Raw genomic sequence first — 25,921 nt, 5'->3', positions numbered from 1 at the left:
TAAGTCCACTAATAATTAGAATCATGAATCCATTAAAGAGGACTTTATTACAGGAAGAGAGATCAAACATGGGACCATTCTTAGGTCCAATTAGTTTTAATTAGATTATGAGCAATTATTCTCTGTTTTTTGGTCCAGCTACATATTGTATTTATTTTCAAATCTTATGTGACAACTGTATTTCTGTCTTTAAAATGTCCTTTTCTTTTTTTTTTTTTTAAGAAAAAAAATGTCCTTTTCCAACTATTTGTAGTTTACAATAGAAATTGTTCCAATATATTTTTAGAGAAACTTTATTATAATTTTTTTTATTTGTTAGGAAACTCAATACGCCGTAATACATAGATTATACAATATAGATAGTTCTCCCAAATTTACTAAATTATTGAAAACTCTTTTGATCGAGAAGACAAAAACTTAAACCTCTCATTCTTCATAATAGTGAGAAGATCAGGAGGTTCTAATAGGCAAAAATTATTATTACTTCTGTCCCATAATATTTGTCACACTTGAGAAAATAATTTGTTTCAAAATATTTATCATATTTGTGATTTCAAGGAGTAATAAATATTTTTTTTCCATATGTACCTTTTGTATATGATCAATAATTATTACTTCGATTTAATGGTTTTCTTAAAAAATTATAATTCAATTAAGATTAATATAGTCAATTTACTGTAATTTAGATAAATTTAATGATTTTCTCAAGAGACGTTAAATTTAAAATGTGAAAAATATTATGGAACACGTATAGTATAATTTTAGTCGTCATAAATGTATAATTAAAAAAAAAAAACTTATATAAACTTATGTAACCAATTAGATAATATAATATTTATACAAGAGTATTAGATAGATGGCAAAGTCAAACAATGTTTAGCTTAATGTGATGGTGAAAAATAGAAGAGATGCATTGAAGTGTGGGCCAAATACATAAATGAACTTTTAATATTCACTTTTAATTTATTTTGATTTATTAAACACTTGGATTTATGAAATTTTACTTATTAAATATTTTAATTTATAGAATTATTTTATTGAGCATATCAATTTATAAAATTATATTAATTAAATATTTAATTTATATTATTTTTCAAAATTATGCTTTCCGTTAAATTAATATTTTGCATATGAAATTAAAAAAAACCTTAAAAGCATTGCTATTAGTAAAAAATATTTTATCTGCGCATGTTGATTGGAATTTACTCGTGGTTCATCTGTCTTAATCTCCTATATATGGAAGATTTTTTAATAATTTTATCCATGGAATTGCGGCAACAACTGAATGTAAAGAGTTCTAAACAGAGAGAAAATGGCAGCTAGCGCGATATTGAAGATAACTCCTCCTCCAAATTCAACTTCATCCTTTGAGGTTAGAGTCATTGCGTTATCGACTTTTCCAATTTCATTATGCGCTAGTAGCTGTAGGAGGAGACAATTGCCATTGCGTTGCTTACATATTGGAAGACCACCGCAAGGATTAGGCTACCACCGAGTGTTGGTGTCGTCATCTTCTTCTTCTTCCACTCCTCAAACCCCCAAGACAAGGCTCTTCGTAAGCGGTTAGTTTTACGTCCTTATGTACTGTTTGGTTTTATCTTATTTCTGATTCAATCATTTGATTATTTTCCAAGTAGTGTGGGCTTTTTCTGTTAACTTAGGTCTTCAATTCTCTATGAATGAAACTAGGTAGCACTTTTATAGCTCCATCAATTTATGAAGTAGAAAATATTCGTTATATTGTAAGTAATTCTGTTTTTGTTCTGTCAAATCCTGGAATTCTTCTACTATGGCTGTGTTAATTTGGTATTTGGGGCTAGGGACGCTGCAACTTTATTGCTATTAGTTTATTGTATGATAAGATTTTGCTAGATACAACAAAGTGTTTCTGCGCTTTTGTAATTTAAATTATATAATTATGATGTTGAAGAAGTTATATTCTATACAACATGTTGAATAATAAATGTAGCAAAAATTATGACTAAGAATAACAAGGAAGCAGACAATAAAGCTTGTATGGCAATATGAAAGGCGTAAGTAGCAGATGGAGAGCAAACATTCACAATCTGCTACTGCAAGCTTTTTAACATCCTGTAAGAAATGCATAATAAATAACGGGTTGGGTGAAATTAGCTTTAACTAGAAAACTGTTTTAAAGGTCGATGAAAATGTCTTAAATTGCTTTATGGAAAGTTAAAATTTGAACAAAATGATACCTAAGAGTCTTTAATCTTTTGTTTTTTTTATTTTTTTCTGTTCTTTTTTATCCGTGTTGAGAGCTGCTTAATGAACTCAAATATGTATTCTTGGTAAAGAAACACTGATGCAATCCTTTCTGGTTTTATGTCTCATTTCTGTGCATTTAATGCAGGACTGTCTTTTCGTACCACTGAAGAGAGTTTGCGAAATGCTTTCCAAAATTTTGGCCAACTTGTGGAAAGTGAGATCAATCGATTTACAGCCTGTAGTTCATTGTGTTGTTTAATTATGTTATGATGTTTAGTGTCTCCGAACTGTCTATTATACATTGGGTTTCTAAAGTATTGGTTCTTACCTAACAGTGAATCTCGTGATGGATAAAGTAGCAAACAGACCTAGAGGATTTGCTTTCCTTCGTTATGCAACTGAGGAGGATTCTCAAAAAGCTATAGAGGGAATGCATGGCAAGGTATGTCCTCAGTAATAGGAAATGATGTTCATGCAACCTGGATTTGTTTATATTTTTTGTTCTTGGTTAGTTGGTTTGCATATTCAATACTCACTCTTTTTCTCAATACCATGCAATAGTAATTCCAAGGCTTATACTTGCTTCTGCATAAGGATTATGGCATGACTTGGTGTAATGAGTATAACCAGAATGAATTAGAGAAAAATTTAACAAAGCATAAGAGTGTGAATTTTTTGACTTAAAAAGACAACATATTGTTCATTTGGAGAGTCTTCTTTTCCATCGTAAAAGGCTCATTACAGTGGGAGGCAGTTCACCTTAATTTCACGAACCATCCCAATCACACGTTTTAATCATTGGTGCATCCCTAGGGAGAAAACATGAGTTAACAAAAAGAGTAGTCCATTGTATCTCCTTATTGATACATTATGGAATATGGAAAATGATAGATAGGACTAGGAGCTTGCATTTTACCAAATAAATTACTGCTTGTGTACTCCCTCATACCCATGTTCTCACTTGCTCTCCTATGCACTGATCCTAAAATTGTTTGCTTACACTCTCCTTGGACATATCTAATATCGTTCTACCATTTCTTTATCTTGTTGGTTTTTATTCCTCTTAACCTAAAAATCTATTTTAGCAGGTTGGGAAGTGTTATGGCCTAAATGTGATATGTTGTCAGGATATTCTATGAGTACTCTATTGCATAGTATTGGTTGAGATTTCTCTTGAAGTAGTTCTTTATTGGAATATAACAATTTTGTTGTATAACTAGTCATGATACCCATGCATTATGTGAATTTATTAGGGACAAACTGTTTCCACAACCAAGATTTCTATATCCACAGCTTGAGTAATGTTGAGTCATTGACTAGACCAAAATACCTCCTTTTTTTCTACCACAATATTCTTTGCTCTTTTTCTGTATTCCACCAATCAATTTGTCTCTATTAGAGCTTCTGTTGGGACTTGAAGAATATGTTCTACTTCACAGTTTTGCATCTCCTTGTTAGAGAAATTCTAAAAAGCTAAACACATTTGAAAAAGTCTTTTTTTTCTTTTAAATGTTCTATGGGGATAGTGAACAAAACACTAGTAAATTGAGGTATAGCTCTAAATTATGGTGTAAAAAGTTTGAGAGAGACGGAAATCAAGAATATTTTCATCAATTGGATGTTGGCATCTATAATTACCAAATGAGAGAGAGATGATGATGTTATAAAAAAGAGAGAGTAAAGAAATGATGAAAATAATTAATTATAGGGAATAGTATTCAAATAATGAATAATTAATGAGGTGGATTAGGATTAGTATACTTTTTTATACTTTTATCTGTTTAACATTTTTAGTTTTTTCATTTTATTTATTAATTAATCATTAAAATTTAGAAAAGTCATAATTTCACAATCTAAAATCAACTTGGCTCAAATAAATTTTTAATTGTCTTTAATTGTGAGTCAAAATATTGTCAATTATTACATGTCTACTTGGTATTTAGAAAAAATATGTAATAAATATTCTGTGGAAAAATATATAAATGAAAGCATGTAATGCAGAACATGGATTAAATATAAACTGTAGAGTAATGGTTCATCCAAGACAAAAATAATTAATGAATAGTTTCTTTAAAATAAAATTAAAATTATAAAAAAAATTTTGTCCATGCCTAGGCTGTGCCTGCACCATTCCCTAGCATATAAAGATATCAGAAGTACCCAGTATGTATAAGAGAAAAGGATGAAAATAATAAATTAGTTTAACTAAGAAAATACTGTGCTAACTGCTAATAGGAGAAATGAAACGTGGTTGCAAGTTAAACTTTGAATTATGGGAATGTGAAGTTTTTTAGTAGTCTCTTCAATTAACGAATTCCCAATATCTTAGATCTTAAAAGAAGGTTTTATTTTTTTTTAAAAAAAAAAAGAAACAAAAGAAGAAGCTTGTATTTGAATAAAAAAAACCAGTAGTACTACTACAACATATGTACTGACTCCAAAACCACGTACATGGTTTATATAAACCCACCTCTTCATCTTGTTAGTAGGTTGCTGGATTTATTTGGAGGTGTTTTGCTTTTATTCTGAACTGCAATGAAATTTCAAGTCATGTTTCTTTGACTTCATGAAAAGGCAGTTTTGAGTTTGGATGTGTCCAATTGCAATTGACATCAGGAATTCAGTATGGTTACAAATTTGGTGTAGTTTAGAGGAGAGAAAGAGATGTAGAGAGAGTGTATTGACATTTCATTCAAGGGTAAGATAGGAACAAAGAATTAACTTAATTAATTTACGAAATCCTAATAGAAAGACTTGTTTGTTATTGGAGTACCCAACTATTTATCAATCAAATAAAAGAAAAAGTTGGAAATGATGTTGAAACTATAAATTATAGCATATTAGTGGCATTAACTAGTAACTGAATTAATTTGTAGTTATATAGGAATAGAGGTATATGATATATTGATAATTCTCTTCTCTAACTAAAGTCCTCTTAATCTAATATCTTAAGAATTTAATTAATGTGGTAAATACATTAAAAGTTAATTTTAATTAAAGAATATAAATCATTTGTACTCAAATCTCAATTGTTCCCTTAATTGAGGGCATGATATTCCATTTGGAAGTCACCAACTAAATTGAAAATGACCTATTAATTTGCTTTAGAATTATAATATACAATGTTGGAAATGTAGGAGGATTTTGAATTGGTATGTAAACTACTTCCTTGCAGTTTTTGGATGGCAGGGTGATTTTTGTGGAAGTTGCAAAGCCTAGAAGAGAGCTTCGCCAAGGCCTTCGACAATCTTGAAGAGGTAGTTTTACAATCTATTATGGATGTTAAATCTTTGATTATGTTAAGGTTGTATTGGCTAATGTTGATTTCTTCATTGCCAATCTACAAAAAGAAAAGAAAAAGGGGAAAAATCCATTGATTTTCCTTTTTAATTGGTTTCATAAAACACAGTCTAGGTGATGTATGCATATTGAGATCCTTGGAAGCCTGGAATTTGCTTGGAAAAACATAGTATGTACTATAATGGCTAGATTGCAGTGGCTTCAGGCTGCATTTTATTACTTGCAGAATAACTTACATGGATGGTAACCATTTTTAAGAATTTCTTTTCTATTACTATTTGATTGAATAATGAAAATCAAATAAAAATAATTAATTTTCTTCTAATGAATGATACAAAATGTTGGGACTCTTCATGAGTTTCTATTATAATGACAAAAAAAAAAAAAAAAGAAAACTCCATTCTTTTAATAATCATATATAAATCCCTTAATACCAATTTTATATAAATTTTAATTAGTGTTGTGTCATAATTGTATCTTTTTGTAGTAATTAAATAAGAGTTTTAAGAGGATGGAATAAAGAGTTAATAAGAGTGAAGGAATACTAAGAAATGGAATTAAATGTGTATTAATTAATTTTTATTTAATGTTTTAAAGGAAATAGGAGGTTAGTGGATATAAAATTAATTAAAATCTCCACATCATCTCCTATTTGAAGGTTAAGAAAAATGGATAATTGGGTGTAAATATTAGGAATAGGATTCAATTTGCTCTCTTAACTTTCAAACAATTTACAATTTTTATCAAAGAAAATCAACCTTTCCGTATAATTTACTGTTTGAAGTTACACCAAAAGAACGAAAGGCTCAAAATTTTTTTTTTTTTTTAAAAAATAAATATATTTGATTGAAATTAAAAATAATAAATAATTTTCTAACTAAATATTCAATATAATCAAAAAATTTTTAATTTTATACTTTTTTATATCAAATATTTTGTTTAATTATTTTTTAAATTAAAGATAAGGTAGTGTGAGTTTTTATAATTATTGTTATACTTTTAAATAATTTTTTCTTAATTTTTAATTCTTTAAATAATTTTTAATAGTTAAAATATTAAAAATTGGGGTTTTTTGTTCTTTTGGTGCAAGTTTATGAGGTAAATAATTATAAAATAAAAAAAAAATTAATTTTTAAGCAAACGGCATATTGTTCTCAAGTTCAAATGGCAAATCGAGCGTTATTCTTTAAGTGTGATTCACCCTTGATTCTCATCACATTAATGTAAATGAATAGTGTTGGAGTTTGTCTAATTTGAAATTGGGTTAATCTTGACAAATTTAAAAATTTTGAATCTGAAATTAGGTCCTTAAAATTAAAAATTCAAATTTTCTAGTACTTTTTCATCCCAATTAGAGCCCTTCAACAAACATGTAACTTCAATTCCACCCACCATCATCTAGCACATAAAGAGAAGAAGAGGAAAGTGTTTATGGGAAGTAGAGAGAAGATTAATTAATGAAGAGGGGTCCACTTCAGTCCACAACTTTAGTAAATAAAGGAGATGGAAGTTGAATGAAAAAGGTTAGGAGTTGGTCATTTCATTTGGTTTTTCATTCAATTACCTAATTTTTGCTTGCTGGATTCAGACCAATCAGCTCCTACTGTCACTTCCTAAAAGACAACTTATGTTAGTATATATGCTCTTTATTCTTCATGTTCAAGCTGCCACATGATTTGTCAAATGTGTCATGTAATGTTTGCCCTTTTTTTCTCCTTAAACATTAAGAATTTTAATTACCAAAAGACTATATAAAGTAAAATGTTTGAGTCCAAAACAAAATACTAAATTGAAAAATGAACAATAATGATGGAGGAACCACAGTTCAAACCTAGGTTTTAGGATGCGCTATTGGTTGGTTTGATTTTGAATCAAAGCAAACCGATAGCGCTAGAAATCGAATTATATTTTTTAATTGAATTGAAATTAAACTACGCATAAGATTGAAGCCAAATCAAAACATGTTTAATTTGGTTTTTTTTTTTTATATAATTTTAGCTTATTTTCATAACTGAACCAAAAATTGAAAATATCTAAAATGGTAAATTGAACCGGTAAATTTAAATAAACAAACCGAAAAATCAAACCAGATTTAATTTGACGGCTTTAGGGGATGTGTTCGTACTTTTTCCTAGGAAGCTAAAAAGTGTTGTCAAAAGTTTGCTAGCAAAGTAAGAATATAAAAAGAACCTACTTTTATATAACAAAGAGAAAAAAATTAATCGGATCGGGTTCGAGTTTAGCTTGGCTTAAATCAAATTGGTGGATATTCGTACTCACTTCATTTATACATGGATAGAGATTTATCTAATGGATTCAGGTCGAATCAAAATGATCATCCATGACTTTAGCATGCAAAATCAAAGAATTTTAAAGTTAGGAGGGCTGGACTAACGAAAATCAAGAGCAAGCATTAGTCGGAACTAACCAAAATATCGAATCAAATTAACTGGTTTAATTTTGAGGATTGAACCCTCAACTTCATTTAAATGAGAAGAAAAGAGTGTCGAATCATTCATCTAAATAATCGTGGATTGAATTTAATGATTTTGATAATTAGTAATTACAATTTAATAAAAAAAAAAACTCTTATATTAACAAACTTATCTTTCAGATGCTGTACGGTAGAGTTTTCAAAAATGTCCACGTCATTTCATGGACCATTTATTTTAAAACTGCAACTTGTTTGATTCCAGTAAAAACTTTTTCGTTACGGTAGCATTTTGTGGATATAAAAGAGTACGGACTCCTAATTTTTCTTCAACATTTAGGTCAAAGTCAATTAATTTACTGATTAAATAATTGATTGCTTCAAGCTTAAAGATTAGGGTATGTCCAATGAGCAATGATTAATCATCATTTAGGATTAGGTTTTCAACGCTTAATAACAAGGTCTTAATTTGATAAAATTTACATTTACACTCACTTTCAAAATTAACTGTGTTAAAATAAGTTGATGGACCGTGTCCGTGTCAGGTCTAAAACAACAAAGTTAGGATGAACACGATTACGATCAGTCAGGTCTGAAACAACACAGTTAGGATGAACACGATTACGATCAACGTGAATATAATTTAGAATTGAAACCACCCAATACGGTATGTTTAATTGAATTAGAGTGAGTTTGTGAATGAATCCATTCTACATAGATCTAAATGGGTATTTTATTATTTCAAAATATAAGTCGTTTAAAGTTTTTGCATAAAAATAAAGAAAACAATTAATTTACTTAGATTGTAACAAAATCAGGATAAATTATCTTTTATTTTAAAACCAATAATTACTTGTGAAAATATTTATTGTATCTAATATAAATAATGGTAATATTGACAAGACATCATTTATTACTCCTTAAAATACTAAAAACGACTTATATTTTAAAATAAAATGCTCTATCAACACGATTTATATTTTGGGACGAGAAAGTAAATTTTTTAGGCTGCAGTGACTAATTTAATGTAAAAGGACGAAATTGAAGAGATCACAGTGATTTATGGTCAGTTTTCAATTTTCAATTTATGAGTGGTAATATAGAAGAACCAGAAGTATACTTTATTAATACAAAGCAGTCTATTTACTTACTGCCAAGTGCACAAAGCATATTCTGCATTAATCATTAATCAAGTGCTTAAAAGGTAAAAAACCCAATTAAAGAACACACTCTCAGGTGTTCTTTTTTTAATTTATTTTAATTTTTTTTTTCTCTTCTGATATTAGCATGCAATTGCAAAGAGTTGACAACAAAAGAAAACAAAAATGGTCAATATTTGGTTAAAATAATATAATTTTGGTTTTGGTCCACAGGATCTAGTAAAAGAAAGAATGATAATGTGGGTCCTAACTAAGTCCAAATGGAAAAAAAAAAAAAAAAATATATATATATATATATATATATGCGCTTTTGAGTTTTGACCTTCCAAAATTTAATAATATTTTATGCAAAATACTCGTATAATTATATATTCAATTCTTCGTATACCTAATTAATAATTAATAATTTTTTATATTTGCCATTTTTTTTCGGTAAAACAATTTTAATACTCTCATTTACATCAATTATTGATTCAACAATTATCTCATAACAAAAATCTAGATGATCTAAATTATAATCGAACAATGATTGAATTGGAGGTAAATCATAATCGATACGTGACTGTTGAATTAATCCGACTATCTCATAATAGAAATGAAATTGAAACCGAATTATAATTGACACGTGCCGGTTGAATTACCGTGGTTAAATAAAAAGAGTTCAAGTTTAATTAAGGATTATAAAAGCTTTTAACGTAATGGTAAGTTCTTCATTAAACCTAAGTAAGTCTTTTCCATTGTTTCTTTTACATATGTAAATAATAGTTAAGCAGAACAATGGATTTGTGGTGGGAATCTTGGCAGAGAAATCCGGCTCTCCAAAAAGGTATCGAGTTTGACTTTTGTGCCACTTATTTTTCTTTCCTTCAGTCAAAGAGAAAGGAAAGTAAAGAATTAAGAAAAGAAAGAAACAAAGAAAGATAGAAAAAAAAAAAAAAAGTTAGCTGAGATATTTGATGAGTGAGAGTGAGAACCCAAAACCAAAAAAAATGCAATTTAACGCTGAAAAATGCGTCTGAAAGGAAAAATCACAGGCAGAAAATTGATTCAGCAGCTGAATGTAGAAGAAGGAAGTATTGAAGTAAAGGAAATTAAAAGCTCTGTTGTGCATACCTGTACCACTCTACCAGTGAAGCGAGAAAGAAGAGAGAGAGAGTTTCAGAGTGTCTGTCTGTCTTAAATTTTAGAGAGAGAATTATCTCGAGTATGGTGAATGACTCTGTATTCAAATTAAAAATTTAAAACCCACACCACTCTCTCTCCTCTCTCTCTCTTTCTCTCTGTATAGATAGTGAGAAAGAGGCAATGCTTTTAAAACCCATCAGTTACATAACCCCAAAAGTGGCAGAGCAACAAAATTATATATAGTAATATTATAGTAAATAGCAGTAGTCACTGTGAATAGAAATATATATATATAGATATATAGGCTTAATTAGAGCCTCAAGATTTGATCTTTTTGATGATAATTCCCATTTAATTCGCTCCAAATCATGCCAAATTCTATTACATTTCTTCTTCTGCCGTTTCTTTTGATATGATATCTTCCCTTTTTGTCTTTCAATGTCAATGCTTAAACTCCTCCGTTTACTTCTTCTTTATTGTTATATTGTCATGCCTCATCATCTATATTATTCTTGATTCTTCCTTCCGCTACTTTTCTCTTGCTTTTCTTTTTCAAAATTCCGTCTCCTTTTTTTGATTTTTAGCACTTTTATGGAGTACGGTAGCGGCGGCGGAGGAGACGGCGGTGCTGGTAGTCCGTCCGGTGGGGATCATGACCTCTCCGAATCTCAGAGGAGGAAGAAGCGTTATCATCGCCATACTGCTAATCAAATTCAGCAGCTTGAAGCGTAAGCTCAGAAATGAATTGGCATTGCAAATTATCATTTTTCTTTCATTGCTTTAATTAGAAAGTAATTAAAATTTTGAAAAAATTTAGAATGTTCAAGGAATGCCCACATCCAGATGAGAAGCAGAGGTTACAATTGAGCAGAGAGTTGGGTTTAGCACCTCGCCAGATCAAGTTTTGGTTTCAGAACAGAAGAACCCAAATGAAGGTTTTCTAGATAATCTCTTCTTTGTTTTATTTTTTTTTTTATAAAAGATCATATTTTTCTAACACGTATAAACTAAAAACTTTCAGGCTCAACACGAACGAGCAGATAACTGTTCACTTCGAGCTGAGAATGATAAGATCCGATGTGAGAATATAGCCATTAGAGAAGCACTCAAGAATGTGATTTGCCCATCTTGTGGAGGTCCTCCTGTAACTGAAGATTCATATTTTGATGAACAGAAATTAAGAATAGAAAATGCACAATTAAAAGAAGAACTTGATAGAGTTTCAAGCATTGCTGCCAAATACATAGGGAGACCTATTTCTCATCTCCCTCCAGTACAGCCCATTCATATGTCTTCACTGGATTTATCTATGGCTAGTTTTAGTGGTCCTTCGCTTGATCTTGATCTTGATCTTATTCCATCATCATTTTCTTCTTCAAGTTTACCTTTTCATCATCCACTTGGTATTTCTGATATGGACAAGTCGCTTATGACTGATATTGCTGCTAATGCTCTTGAAGAATTACTAAGGCTTTTGCAGACTGATGAACCTTCATGGATTAAGTCACCAAGTGATTCTAGAGACATTCTTGACCTTGATACCTACCAGAATATTTTTCCCAGGCCTATTTCTCGCTTGAAGAATCCCAATGTTCGAATTGAGGCATCTAGAGATTCAGGTGTTGTTATCATGAATAGTTTAGCTTTGGTCGACATGTTTATGGATGCAGTGAGTCTTCTTGTCCCGCGAATATTCTTTTTTTATTTTTGTATGTTTTTTAGGTGCCCATTTTCCTAATTCTTGTCTTTTAACTTTGCAGAACAAATGGGTAGAGCTTTTTCCCACAATTGTTTCCATGTCCAAAACACTTGAAGTAATTTCATCTGGAATGTTAGGCAGCCACAGTGGTGCTTTGCAACTGGTAAAAAATAATTTAATTTTTATCACACACGAAAAAACTGCAGTTTGAATGTTAACTTTGAAGAGTTCTGCAGATGTATGAAGAGTTGCAGGTTCTTTCACCATTAGTACAAACTCGAGAATTCTATATCCTTCGATATTGTCAGCAAATTGAGCAAGGCTTGTGGGCAATTGTTAATGTTTCATATGACATTCCACAATTTGCTTCTCAATGTAGCTCCCATAGGCTTCCATCTGGATGCTTGATTCAGGATATGCCTAATGGATACTCTAAGGTTGTTTAAATTGATCCATTTGAGGTTTTATTAAGGTTGTTAGTTGAATGTTGCATTTTAAAATTCATTTCAAATGTGAATTACAGGTTACTTGGGTTGAACATGTAGAGATAGAAGATAAAACCCCAACTCATAGGCTTTACAGAGACCTTATATATAGTGGGATGGCCTTTGGAGCTGAACGGTGGCTTGCTACTTTGCAAAGGATGTGCGAAAGGTTTGCATGTCTAATGGTGTCGGGCACATCAACTCGCGACCTTGGTGGAGGTAATTGTTTTAGAACAAGTGTTTTTGTTTTACTTTTTATAAATTATAATTAACAAGTTACCTATATTTTCCAGTAATTCCATCTCCTGATGGTAAGCGAAGCATGATGAAACTTGCCCAAAGAATGGTAAACAGTTTCTGTGCTAGCATCAGCACATCTAATAGACATAGATGGACCACTGTTTCCGGTTCAAATGAGGTTGGAGTTCGAGTTCATAAGAGCACAGATCCTGGCCAACCAAATGGTGTTGTTCTTAATGCAGCTACTACCTTTTGGCTTCCAGTTTCTCCACAAAATGTCTTCAATTTCTTCAAAGATGAAAGAACTCGAGCTCAGGTATAAACATTATATCATCCTTATTTATTATATTAGTTGTTTTGGTACTGATTCTTAGGCTGAAAAAAAAAATTGCTATTTTTTCTTTAGTGGGATGTTCTCTCGAGTGGCAATGCAGTGCAAGAAGTTGCTCATATCGCCAATGGCTCACATCCAGGGAACTGCATATCTGTTCTTCGAGTAAGGCTTAATATATCTCTATACTTGCAGAACTGTTAATTAGCTTTCGTAATTGTCTAATATAGATTGATTTTTTTTGCAATAATAGGCATTCAACACTGGGCAGAACAATATGTTAATACTACAAGAAAGTTGCATAGACTCATCAGGTTCACTTGTAGTATACTGTCCAGTTGATCTACCAGCCATTAACATTGCAATGAGCGGAGAAGATCCTTCATACATTCCATTACTGCCATCAGGGTTCACTATTTCTCCTGATGGTCGTCTAGACCATGGAGATGGAGCATCGACAAGCTCGAGTACCCATGTAAGCATGGGCCGTAGGTCAAGTGGTTCACTAATTACAGTATCATTTCAAATACTGGTAAGCAGCTTGCCATCTGCTAAGCTAAACTTGGAGTCTGTAACAACTGTTAATAACCTTATCAGTACCACCATCCAACAAATTAAGGCTGCAATGAACTGTCCTAGTTCTTGATCATCTGATTCTGCAATACAACTGTTTCTCTTTGGCTCTACACCAGCTTGCTTTAAATTAAATATGGAGATGAGAGATGAGAGAAAAGAAAAGAACAATAAGTATTGCATTTGTGGAAGAGTTATTGAATGCTGAGGTTTAGTTGGATTTGAGAGAGCGTTAGTTGAAGCCTTGAATGCTCTCTCATCAACCCTCCAAGATGGTTTATTTACTGCTGCTGCTGTTTTTGCTGCCAAACTTCATTACAGTCTACACCAGCTAGATTTTATTTATTTATTTATTTATTTTTACTACAAGGGGTTGGATTGTTTGTTTCTTGAGAAAATTTTTATTAGCTTAAAGTGGGAGTCAAGAACGCACCATCTATATCTTTCCTGCTGGTTCTTCTTTTCTTTTCTTTCTCATATTTTCTTCGCCACTACAAACACAGCAAGAAAAATGTGTGGTTCGGGCATTGACTTCTGTGCTTTTACATTTATTTAGCAATGAATGATCTTTTGTTTTCTTTTTCCACTGCTTGTTAGTTACTACTTGTAATAAAATCGTCTGCTTTAATTTCTTTCTTTCTTTCTTTCACTAATGGATGCATGTGTGTTAATGAAGACGACAGGCAGCCAGGAGTTGAAATTCACCAGTGCGGTGGGCCACTATTTAGCTTCTGCATCAATGTTGGGCTCCACCTCTTTCCTTGCCTCTCATTTTCCCGCATTTGTAACTTCAAATAAATACTATCATAAAACTTCACCCTAATACGTAAATACATACATGAACTTTGTCACTTTACCTTATTTTAAATCATCCAGCAACTTTAATATATAAAATTATACATATTAAACACTTCAATTTGCAAAATCATTTTATTAAACACTTCCATTTATAAAATTTGATTAATTAAATACCTATTAAATAGTTGAAGTTTATAAAAATTGTTATTCTAAAATTATGCTAATTATATATTATTTTGATATTTTGTAGATAAAAGCTAAAAACTCTAAAAATTATTATTAGTGTGAAAAAAATATGCAATATTATCAAAATTTACAAGTTTAAATGTATGATGGGTTACTCACAAGTTCAGAGTGTCACTCGGTTAGATTTGTAAAGTTCAAGATGAATTTATGTATCTGACTATAAAATTTAAGGATGTTTTAGTAATTTTTTGAAATAGAGGGATGAAATTGTTAATTGGGATATAAATTAGGAACCCAAATGTATTATTCTCTTGATGTTTTAAACTCAATAAGATTCATAAGGTCCACACAAAATAATTAACATATAATGTTTAGGGTCTTTAAGAAAACCAAGAAAAAGAATTATAGTTAAATTAATTTAATTAACTATTCTTAAACTGTATAAAGAATATTTGATATTACTATCTCTGTTCTATAATACTTATCACATTTATAATTTCATGTTTTAAAAAAAAACATTAAATTTATTTAAGTTACAATAAATTATTAAGTAAATTGACTATATTACCCTTAATGTAATACTAATTCTTTAAGAAAACTATTAACTTGAAGTAATAATTATTGGTCATATCAAAGGGTAAATATGAAAAAAATGGATTTATTACTCTTTGAAACCACAAATGTGACAAGTATTTTGAAATAAATTATTTTCTCATATGTAACAAGTATCATAGAACAGAGGTCGTATAATTGTTGTGATGGATGGAGTAATGTATTTATAAATCAATATTCAATAAATAATTTAAATAAACATAAAATAAATGTAATTTATTAAAAAACTAATTAAATGCATGCATGAATTAATGTTTTAAAATGATTGAATATTCATTTGTTAAATTCATTTGAATTTATATATTTGAATGGGTTAACTGTGTATGGAAATTTTAACACAATTAATCAATGTATTGAATTCAATTAGTCATTTTCCAACTCTAAATATTAGAGGCTAAATAACATGTTTTTGAGATAATTGAAACTGAATAATGTATTAGACATTAACAGATTGTGTTGATGGAGATTATTTGTTAGGTTTAGAAAGTAAAGTAAGATAGAGGGAGTTATTTAGTAGTTTGGGAAGAGAGTTTGAGGGAAAATATGTTTTTTTGAAAATTATTTGAGTGGTTAAAAATCTGTCTAAACACCTCAATCTTCAATACCCCGAATTGTGGTGTAAGTATTGTTAAAAATTTTAATTTCTAAAGTTATCATAATTATTTTATAATTCTTCTATGACAAAGGTATTTTCCTCTACTATTAAATCAAATAAAACAATGTTATTAAACTTTCATTTATCATACCTTCTCCACAAATACAAAAAAGACATTTACCATACTTTACTATACCTTAATTTAATGATTTCTCCCTCCATTCATCTAAACAAAGCGTATGAATAGTGTTGATTGATTTTGTGAATCGCCGGTTATGGCTAGGGGTGTCAAAACGAGTTTGGGTGTTGAGTTCAACATGAAATCGCTTAACATGCGATACAATTGAGATCAACACGAACACGATCCATTTAATAATCGTGTCATATTTATCGACGTGAACACGATACGAAAATTAGGTAGGTGATATGAACACGACACGAAAATTAGGCAAATGATATGAACACGACATGTGTAACTCACCTAATATCATAAACAGGTTAAGTGGGTCGTGTTGATCCATGTACAACCGTGTAACCTACCTAATATCATAAATAGATTAAGTGGATCATATTGACCTGCATATAACCCACTTAACATGCTTATAATATTTTTAAATTTTAATTTATTTAGCTCAAATCATATTTAAAAATAATTTATATACATAAAATATATAAATTCTTCAAGATTCATGACTAAAATAAAAAAATTAATTTAACAATAAAGTTGAAATAGGTTTTAGTTGGAATATTTATATTTGACACTAAAATTACCTTTTTACTTTTAAATAAATGGGTCATTTGTCTAATTCGTATGTCAACCCGTGTCACAATACATTTATATTTGCGTCATAAATGGATCATTCATTTATAACACGAATCCGTTCAACCTTGACCCTAACCTATTTATTTCGTGTGTTAGGCAAATGGTGTTCGCGTGTCAGACCATTTTGATACTCCTAGTTATGGCCATTGGCTTAGAATTAAAATTTGGTTATTTAGGCTAGGTTGGTTTTGATTCTAATTTTAGATTTTTTCCCCTGAAATATCCAAAATCATAATCTAAACTAGTCAATTTTAGCTATGTTTGGTCAATTTTAATTTCAAATGTTACAATTCAAAACTAAAGTTTCTCGAATCTGATTTCAAGAAATTAAATTGATTTCTATTTAGTTCTGATTTCAAATCGAATCGTGGCTACCCTTACCTCCAAGAATAAAGCTGTCAATTAGCTCAACTGTTAAAATTAAAGAAAAAGAAGGTCATGATCTACCTTAATTAACAAGTCATTAAAACAAGTAGATTGACAATCAGCAAATATAAAGTCTTTCAACTGTACAAATCAATGCCATTGAGTACTTCTTCTATTCTTTTTATTTAGAGAAAATTTTCTCTTCTGGGCGTTTTTTTTTTTAATAGAGAACTTTACTCTAAATAATAACTTTGGGATGCAAACTAAATTAAAAAGATTAAAAAGCTATTGGAGTATATGTGTTTGTTTTAAGATTAAAGTTGAACAATTAAGAAAAGTGACGTACACAAATATTCTCAACATAATGCAAACGTGCTTTAAGGGATAAGTTGTCAACTCACTTTTTCATTTCGTTTTATAGTAACAGTGATCTTTTTTATAAATTTGGCCACTAAATTAAAGTTTTGATATTCAAAGTCAAATAATGGCTACATAAATACAGAATTAGCCTTTATTTGTATGTTTGATGAATATAAATTCACTTTTATCATTGTAAATTTGCCCACAATGTTTGACGTTAGGGATGAATATATGTTTTGCTCAGTTAAGTTTTAAAAATGGCGATGTTTTATTTTTAAAAGTGCGGGTATGTTTTGATTACCATAGTCATTCATGTTATATATAGACAACCATAGTCATTTCTGCTTCATTATGTATAGGATTCAAGTCTAAAAGATGCAAAGTAGTGACCATTTTTGGATATTGGTGTGACCGATTTAGATGTTATGGAGAAGTAAATAGATTTTCCTGAATTAGATCATTAACTATGATTTCATTTGTATGTGGGCAAAATTTGGAAGTCAAGGAGTCAAATTGTAAACTCAAACAATTTGGCTCCAAGTTCTATTTCATTTTGACTGCAATGCATTGCATTTGGACACTACTTTCTGAATTTTATTCAAAATTGGAGAAATTAAATGTTGTTTTTAATTTTCAGTTTCAATTGAAAAACTATTTAAGTTTAAACAAGTTAGAGCTAAAATTTAAGTCTTCTCTCATTTATTTTCGCCGAAAATTTTGGCAATTTATGGACTTTAACGAATAAGTTTAAAAATTTGGCCTTTAATTTAGCTCTAAATTTTTTTTTTCGTTTTTTTTTACACATTATGTAAAACGTTCCGATTCTAATAAAATGTGATAGAGTTAATAAAAAAGGTTAAAAGTGACGCCCAAATAATATAAGTAGTCAATAAATGCACTTCTTAGGACTAATTTTTATATCAGCTATTGTCTCCATAATTAACGAAAAAATAAATATAATTTAGAAAGAAAATTTTATTTAACTAACTTTTTTAATTTAAGAGCTTTTTCTATTTTCTCTAAATAAAAAGAAGTATTTATTTATACTTTCCTTTTCTCTTTTTTTCCACCCCTAATTAAATTGCATTTGCACTTCCCAAAGTGCTCCTTTTGCTTTTTAATGCATCTTTTTTTTGTAACAAAGAAATCACTACATAAAAAAAATGATACTTCAAAATTTATAAAGGGAAAATTAAAATGGAATAAATAGATAAATCATTTACTTCCTTCGTTTATAAATATAAGTCGATTTTTGTTGTTGCATGATAACTAAATAAATAAGTAATTTATATAAATTAAAATAGTATGTTTACTAATTTGATTAAATTATTTTTTAGAAAATTATAGAGATCGTTATTGTATTTAATATAATAAGAGTAATTGAAAAAACTTTATTACTTCTAAATATTTCAAAACAAATTAAATTTATAGACAAAAAAATTATCGTAAAATTACTTATATTTGTGGAAAAAAATTATCTTAAAACTAATAATTGCAATTTTTAAAGATCAGTCAATCGATCAATCTTCTTTCTCCATGGGTCCACTGCTCAGTTAAGCTTCTCTCTACGACCCAACGCCACAGTTAAATAGGATGTTTGGATTGACTCACTCAGATTTGCGCTGCTCATTGACCAAACCAATCATATTTGTTAAAATGGTTTTCTTGGGAGCAGAAGTGAAACCGGGAGAGACATTTATGTATGCTCCTGATAAGAAACGAAGAAGACTCAATATTTCGCAGGCAACATTACTAGGGAATTCGCAGGTAACGTCAAGTAATGATCGTGCAGCGTCAGATAGAGTGGTGGTTCGATGTGAGATTCGACGAAACGCCATTTTATGTTTTCTTTTCAGTTGTTGGTAACCGAAGCGTTCACCTCATTGGTTACTATCTATCGTCGACGTCGACGTCGAGTCGTATCCTTTCTTTTTTTCAATATATATACATGCAAATTGTACATATTATATAGTTTTGTTTCTCCTTTACTATAATGAGTGAATCCCACGAAGAAGACAAAATTCCCGTTTCTTCCCCCGATAAATCTCCTGCAGAACAAATGGTGAAGTTTGATGGCACAGAATGCTATGGGTCTTTGCAAGATGAGCAAAAGTTCTGAACTTTTCAGATGGTAGTTTCTGCAGATCCTTATACGTATTTGAAGTTAGAAGTTTTAGCCCATGCATGTCCCTTAATCGTGACGTACAAGATAATTGGATAATAAAATAGTATGGAAATTATAGAAGAGTCCAGCGATTGTTTCTATAAGATTTAAATAAATGTCTGTAGATGCAAAGTACTGTGTTTTAAGCTTTCTTGGTGTTTGTTTGGTGGGAATCTATTCCTATCCCTACTGGAGAAGATAGACTCTTATGCTAAGTGTCTTTGTTGGTTTTTTTTGTTATGTTTAAGTAAGTTCCACGTCTTTTGTTAACTTAGTCTGTTTTGTGTTTTGGTTTTCTAACTTGTATGTTTGTATGATAAGAAAATAAGGGAAAAACTGAGAAAATAAGAAATTGACAGAGAAAAAGAGAATTGTCAAGAAGAAGAAAAGAGACAACAAGGGAAAGAAGATGAGAATTTTATTTCATCATTATCAGAATGAATAGACAACTTTATGCATTAGTTTTATACTGCTCTCTCTCTCTCTACACACATACAGTAGAGAGGGAAAAGAAGAAAAAAATGGTGGCTGAAGCAATAGCAGAGAATGATGGTGATATCTCTTTGAAAAGTAATGGAGGAGGTTGTTATTTAAAGAGAGTGAAAGAAATGGGGGAATGTATAATATGCAAAGAGAAAGATAAGCTTCTTTCAATGGAGGCTCCTTCTGCTTGCAATGGCACTCCAAAGGTTTTCATTTTTCTGGGTATTTCAACTTTGTTAGAATTTGTATGGGTTTAGAATGATTCCTTATGCCATCTCAGCTCACCTGCTACACAAACAATAGATTACAACATTAAAAAGAAAAATTACAATTTCAGTTTCAAATTTACAAACATATCACAATCAAACTCAATGGAGAAGTTCTCAATTATGCAATTTCTTTATAATTTACCGAATAATTTATAATTAAAAAAAATGCCATTAATACCAACTTGATTTAAATTCACTTTTTTTCCCCTTTTTTTAAAGCTAATTTTTAAAAACTCTACATATTAATTTTTCTTCACAAGTAAATTTATTGGATCTACATGCTAAACACTTTTTTTTAAAATTTTTTTGAATAAAAAATTAAATTCATTTAGTGAAAACTCTTGTAATGGAGAGAATGAGCAGAACCACATGCGGCCTAATATGGACATGTGCCCACCTTGAAATATTAAAAAAAAAAAAAAATTTAAGGTTTCAAGCATTTAGATGGACTCATGGAGCCTAAAGTAATTCTATATTCTTATTTTAAAAACAAGAATATAAATTGTACTTAGCATTTGCTAATTTGTAATTATATGGACTAAAAGATCAAATATGAAATATTTGTTATGACTTTAGGCATAGGTTTGATGATAAAGAAATAAAATTTTATTTAATTTTTATTGAGAGACAGAGGCATATATGGCAAATTTATATAGTATATAGTAAAGTTTGGAAAAAAATAAGTTTAAATTTATTATTTTAAAAAAATGTTCATACTGAAAATTTAAATTTTTAAAACATAGAATCTAGTTATTTAGTTACACTTTTTAGAAATTTGAAAAATATTATGGATCAATGGATTTAGGTAGGTTGTTTTTTTTGAAATTATTTAGATATTATATCATAAATAGATTCAATATTAAACTTGTAATTTCTAAATTTGAGAGCCAACAATAAAAATTTTGTTATATTGAAATTTGAAAATAAAAATATATTTTAGACAAATTAATTTTGCACATTTCATTTATATTTAATATTCATTAACTGTTATATGTTCGCACCACTAAAATTTCTGCATCCGCCCCTTATTAAGAGAACTCTCGTGAAAAAACTAATCAAACTACGTAGTAATACCATTGTTTTTATAAATAGTTCGACAATAGTTTTTCTTTGTTGTATTATTTTAATCATAACCCCCAATTACACACCACCATTTGTTTGCTTATCTTCTTAGTACTAGAATTGGCAATTAACAGTTGACAGTTATAACCGCCGCGGGTTCGGGTTGAAACCCAATCGCAACTTTAAGCACCCCTTGACCAATGCGGTGTTTTAACACGCTCGGATAAGAGATATTGGAGGCTGGTTTGGATAAGGAAGGCAAAACGAGAGGCAATGACTTTCTGGGGAGCGGAAGTGAAACCGGGACATGTATTTGAATATTCTCCTGATAGGCAGCGAAGAAGACTCCATATTTCACAGGCGACGTTAGGGAATTCGCAGGTAACGTCATGGATCGATCGTGCAGCGTCAGATAAAGTGGTGGTTCAATGTGAGGTGGGATATTTTGGTCTAGTTTCTCTTTGCTCTTTGTTTCCTGAACGAGTGGAATTCTGCAAATTGAATTTAGAATTCGAGGAAACGCCTTTTAAAGTTTTATTTCAAGTTATCGGTAACCGAAGTGTTCACCTCACTGGTTTCTATAAATCTGCAACTAGCGGAAGCACCCTGAGCAAGGAGCCGTATCCTTCTTCTTTCTTTTTTCCCCAATATGTATATAAAATTGTGCACGTTTTATAGTTTTATTTCTCCTTCACTGTAATTAGTGAATCCCTTGGAGAAGATGGGATTCCGATTTCTTCCCTCGATAATCCTCCTGCAAGGAATATATCGGAAGCAGAAGAAATGGCTAAGAAAGGAACAGACTTGACAATTGACAAGGAGGTTAAAGAAGATGTGCCGGAAAGAAAAGCAGATGTTGTTGTAGATAGTGAGCTGACAAGGTGCGTGTGACTGAAAGTTGTTGCAATAATTTTATCCCATTGGCAAATTTTGTTAATTATAGTATGATCTACGGTTCATGTTGTAAATGAAAACCCATTGAGGCTTATGCAAATTTTGGAAATATTAGGTAATCATTTTGAATCTATCTCCACTTATAGTGTATGCGCTTGAATTGAATGTCTTGCTCTTAATTATGTTTGCACTTGAATTTTTTCATTATGAAATGCTCCAGTGAAGTTTTCCTCTGCATGTTAGCTGGTATACGCTTCAATTGTATGAGTCTCTCCATTTTGCACCTGAATTGAGTGGGTCACTTGTGCAGCCAGCCTGAGCAACATGAGTCTATCCTATCTTCTGCTCAAGCAGGCTTGGAGAATGGTGTAAAGCCAAAGAAGAGAAGTAAAAAGCGATCCAAAGTGGAGGACCAGGTTAAAGCTGGAACTGAAGATTTTTCCTTTGGCACAATTATTGAAGTGATAAAATGCAGTGATAAAGCCAAGCAAAGTGAGACAAAAGCTGGCCAATCAAATCCAGATACTACTGTAATAGATGAAGATAACAGGACTGAAAGTGATAAGTGAGCTTGTCTTGTCTTATTAACACTTCCTTTAAGACCAATAGGTTGGATGAAATCTTTAATTATCAGTGGATTCTTTGGGGAGCAAGGTAAAGGAAATTATGCTAGTCACAATCACAAGAATGCTCTCCTATGAATTTCATGAAAACCCTTCTAAATTCACCCATTACAACCTTCCATTTTGGTACCAAATGACCACAGTAAATTCATCAGTGCATTGTCTCCAATCTTTGGTATTTATAACAATTTCTCTGTATCAAAGGCTTTCTAGGCAAGAATTCTCTAAACCCTATTATCAAAATCCCTTGCCTATAACAATGGCATTTATCAACTAACTTCTACTAAATATCCCATAGAAGTTACAGTCTCCCCATCTCTTCTTAACTTTCTCTGTAAAACAACCCTTCCCACTGTTTTACCAAAAAAGTCTATTTTGTTAAAAACATTAGGCACCTAGTGAAAGAATCAAGTAGTATCCTGGATAAAGGCTTCTTTTCACTCCAAATCATTATTTGCTAATTTCACGCAGGGGAGATAACCAGTCGCATTTCTCACCACCTTGCGTCGTCCATGGAAATGTTGCAAAGTCCAGGAAGAAAACGGGAAAACGGGCAAAGGAGGAAAAGGGTCTTGAAGCTGAGAGCCCTTTCCATGGTAATGTTAACAGAGATGAGCCCAAGGGTAAAAGCACGGGACTAGATATCTTGTTGAAAGATGAAGAAAATCAGAAGAAAGCAAATTACGGGTTAGTGTCATTAATTGCTTAGCCTCTTGTTCTATGCAAACCAAAATATATATTCATCATCTTCAGCTTTTCTATTGGAGTCCTTTGCAAACTTTTAAGAAGAGAATAGCCCTCTTTCTTCCTTTTCTTTAACTGTTTTTCTTTATCTTATCAGGAAGGCTGTCTTGCCATGGAATTCTGAGCTGCCTTCCACTCAGTTGGTCATTGAAAATGGTTTAAAGCCAAAGAGGAATACAGAAAAGTATAGTGAAGATATAACTCTTGGAGCTGACAGCAATAACCATACAAATGTCATTAAAGAGGATAAAGCCAGTGAAAATGAGTTGAAATTTGATGGCACTGAATGCTATGGGTCTTTGCAAGATGAGCAAAATCAAAGGCAAGTCAGTTGTGTTTGAGAACACTTGTGTTATTCTGAACTTTTCTGACGGTAGTTTCTGCAGATCCTTATATGTATCGACATCGGAGTTGAGTGTTCCACCTTTTTATTTTGGTTAGAAGTTTTGGTCCATGTCCCTTAATTTTGATGTATAGGATAATAGGATAAAAAAATAGTATGGAAATTACAATTATATACTACTTCCATCCCAAAAAGATAGTCCACTTTCTATTTTCACACAAATTAAGAAAGTAGCAATTATTATGGTTAAAGGACAATTTTATTCATATAACTTTCCTATTTTGCCTATCTTAATTAACACATGAGCAACTATTATATTGAAATAATAAGTAAAAGCTAACGAGGGCTATTAAAAATAAGATAAAATTTAATAAGTGTGTAATAGACAATTTAAGGATTAACTATCATGCAAAAAAAGGGAAGTGGATTATATTTTGGGACAAACCAAAAAAGAAATATGGATTATCTTTTCGGGACGGAGGGAGTATTAACTGTGAAATATCAAATGGCATAATATGTTTTTAACTTGTGAAGAATCACATGGATGGTTCGGTTCCCTTTTTGTGTTTTTCTGTAGAGGATATTTGACATGAATGATTCTGGTAATGCATGCATAGCACATGTCTAAGTGTTCTATAGATTTTATTGTAGTCCTTAATGACATAGAACTTGCTGTGTGATATATGTACAGGATTTTTTACAATATTGCTAACCAATCTGCTAATTCAAATCATTCTCGAAAGAAAAAGAAGAAAAGGAGTAGAACTCGAGATGGGGAGGCTTTGAATGCAGAAGGATCAAATGGCAGATCTGTTATGGAGACTGAAGACAATAATGCTGATGAGAAGAATTCATCTCAGCTTCGGACCTTGTCAAATGGATTAATCATAAAGAAGCTGGTAGCGGGGGTAGCGTTTTCTTCTAAATATTTTTTTCTTCATTTATCCATATAACATTCAAAAATGGCTTAAGGAATAAGTACTACCAAAAAAAAAAAAAAAGGTACCTTCCATAGATAATTATGTTGTTAGTTATATGTTCTTGGTCTATGAAGTCGTCTTTTCTGACAATTTTGTTAATTGCAAGGTTCTAATCAATGAGTACCCTTTAGCATCCAAATCAGATTTAGCATTCTATATTTTACTAATGTTTATTGATGCATATGCAAATACATTCTTCCCGCTAAAATAATTTTCTGGATCTGAACTTTGTTAAAAGCAAATGTTATAGAGAGGATAAAATGAGACCCAAGGACTTGCACTGCATTTTCCTCTGATAATTGAAATCTACTTCATTTTTGTTTTTATGATTTCATGTTTTATGCTTTGCTGCTGCTTGCAGGTAAAGGAGATGTGTTGGATGCCTGGAATATCCAGTGTTGATGGTAATGTCTTTAACCCATTTTTCTCTTTCTTTAAATTGTATTTCCCAAGTGCTTTGACAAATTTTGTGTTTGATTCTTCAAGAATGCAAGTTGCTAACAAAAGCAATTTGGGTATGCAATAGAGATGCAAAACACGCATTGTACTTTCCCAGTATTTCTTTATTGAAAGCAGTGTGAAAGTGCTTGACATGTTCTGTCAATTTGTGATGTAGTTATGAGAGTCCAAGAGGTGGCTTTCTGATTAACGGAAGGGACGACTCTGATTTTTCCGGCAGAATCAGGCGTAACTTGCATTTTTGGCTCCGGTGGTAAACTCAAAAGTTCTGGAAGTATCAAGGTTGAGAATGATTCTCCCTTTGGAAGAAAGTGTTCTTTTTTTTGTGTGTTATTTAGTTTGTTGTTGTTGCTCATGGTGGTGATGGTTAAAGTTTGCATTTGGATACCTATTATTTTGTTCACTCCATAGCCCAAAGCCCCGAACAATGTAAAACATGTGGTGTATATGTATAAAATTGCCCCTGTACTGCAAGGTTTTAAACTTAAACACTCCAAAATTTTCGACAGACTTATCAGATAAACTTACCAGAATGGGTAACAGAAAGTACTTACCCGTACCTAATTCAATAACAAAATGCAATTACAAAC

General features: G+C 30.9%; 3 protein-coding genes and 1 long non-coding RNA gene across 8 annotated transcripts; all 4 read left to right on the top strand.

Annotated features, from left to right (window-relative positions):
* The first annotated feature begins 1,247 nt into the window (after positions 1-1,247).
* On the top strand, positions 1,248-5,745 carry LOC105639699 (organelle RRM domain-containing protein 6, chloroplastic). Of its 2 annotated transcripts, XM_012223842.4 has the most exons (5): positions 1,248-1,562; positions 2,372-2,440; positions 2,562-2,668; positions 5,402-5,483; positions 5,636-5,745. In XM_012223842.4, exons 1-4 carry the CDS (start codon positions 1,313-1,315, stop codon positions 5,477-5,479), a joined length of 504 nt encoding a protein of 167 aa, XP_012079232.1. In that variant the 5' UTR covers positions 1,248-1,312; the 3' UTR covers positions 5,480-5,483; positions 5,636-5,745. The 2 variants fall into 2 exon arrangements, with proteins under 2 accessions (XP_012079232.1, XP_012079226.1); XM_012223836.4 differs by having other exon boundaries at positions 5,402-5,745.
* A 4,266-nt stretch (positions 5,746-10,011) lies between these two features.
* On the top strand, positions 10,012-14,156 carry HDG11 (homeodomain GLABROUS 11). 2 transcript variants are annotated; one of them, XM_020681951.3, is made up of 10 exons: positions 10,012-10,321; positions 10,827-10,970; positions 11,060-11,177; positions 11,264-11,911; positions 12,003-12,104; positions 12,178-12,378; positions 12,465-12,645; positions 12,720-12,982; positions 13,073-13,162; positions 13,251-14,156. In XM_020681951.3, the coding sequence occupies exons 2-10, from the start codon at positions 10,834-10,836 to the stop codon at positions 13,641-13,643; spliced, it is 2,133 nt and encodes a 710-aa protein (XP_020537610.1). In that variant the 5' UTR covers positions 10,012-10,321; positions 10,827-10,833; the 3' UTR covers positions 13,644-14,156. The 2 variants fall into 2 exon arrangements, with proteins under 2 accessions (XP_020537610.1, XP_012079215.1); XM_012223825.4 differs by having other exon boundaries at positions 10,012-10,970.
* A 4,779-nt stretch (positions 14,157-18,935) lies between these two features.
* On the top strand, positions 18,936-19,744 carry LOC110010172 (uncharacterized). Its single transcript, XR_002285133.2, has 2 exons — positions 18,936-19,229; positions 19,323-19,744. It is a non-coding gene; the product is annotated as an uncharacterized LOC110010172 (long non-coding RNA).
* Positions 19,745-21,447: 1,703 nt separating this feature from the next.
* On the top strand, positions 21,448-25,820 carry LOC105639680 (uncharacterized). Of its 3 annotated transcripts, none has more exons than XM_020681774.3 (8): positions 21,448-21,908; positions 21,993-22,169; positions 22,493-22,743; positions 23,273-23,492; positions 23,647-23,871; positions 24,584-24,800; positions 25,234-25,276; positions 25,489-25,820. In XM_020681774.3, exons 1-8 carry the CDS (start codon positions 21,562-21,564, stop codon positions 25,515-25,517), a joined length of 1,509 nt encoding a protein of 502 aa, XP_020537433.1. In that variant the 5' UTR covers positions 21,448-21,561; the 3' UTR covers positions 25,518-25,820. The 3 variants fall into 3 exon arrangements, with proteins under 3 accessions (XP_020537433.1, XP_020537436.1, XP_012079203.1); XM_020681777.3 differs by having other exon boundaries at positions 22,493-22,747; positions 23,277-23,492; positions 24,584-24,791; XM_012223813.4 differs by having other exon boundaries at positions 21,451-21,908; positions 22,493-22,747; positions 23,277-23,492.
* The last annotated feature ends 101 nt before the right edge of the window (positions 25,821-25,921 follow it).

This window comes from Jatropha curcas, chromosome 9, assembly GCF_041381405.1.
Source record: "Jatropha curcas cultivar XTBG-Jc1 chromosome 9, XTBG_Jcur_1.0, whole genome shotgun sequence".
Classification (NCBI taxonomy): Eukaryota; Viridiplantae; Streptophyta; class Magnoliopsida; order Malpighiales; family Euphorbiaceae; genus Jatropha; species Jatropha curcas.
This window is presented reverse-complemented; position numbering and strand designations above follow the sequence as displayed.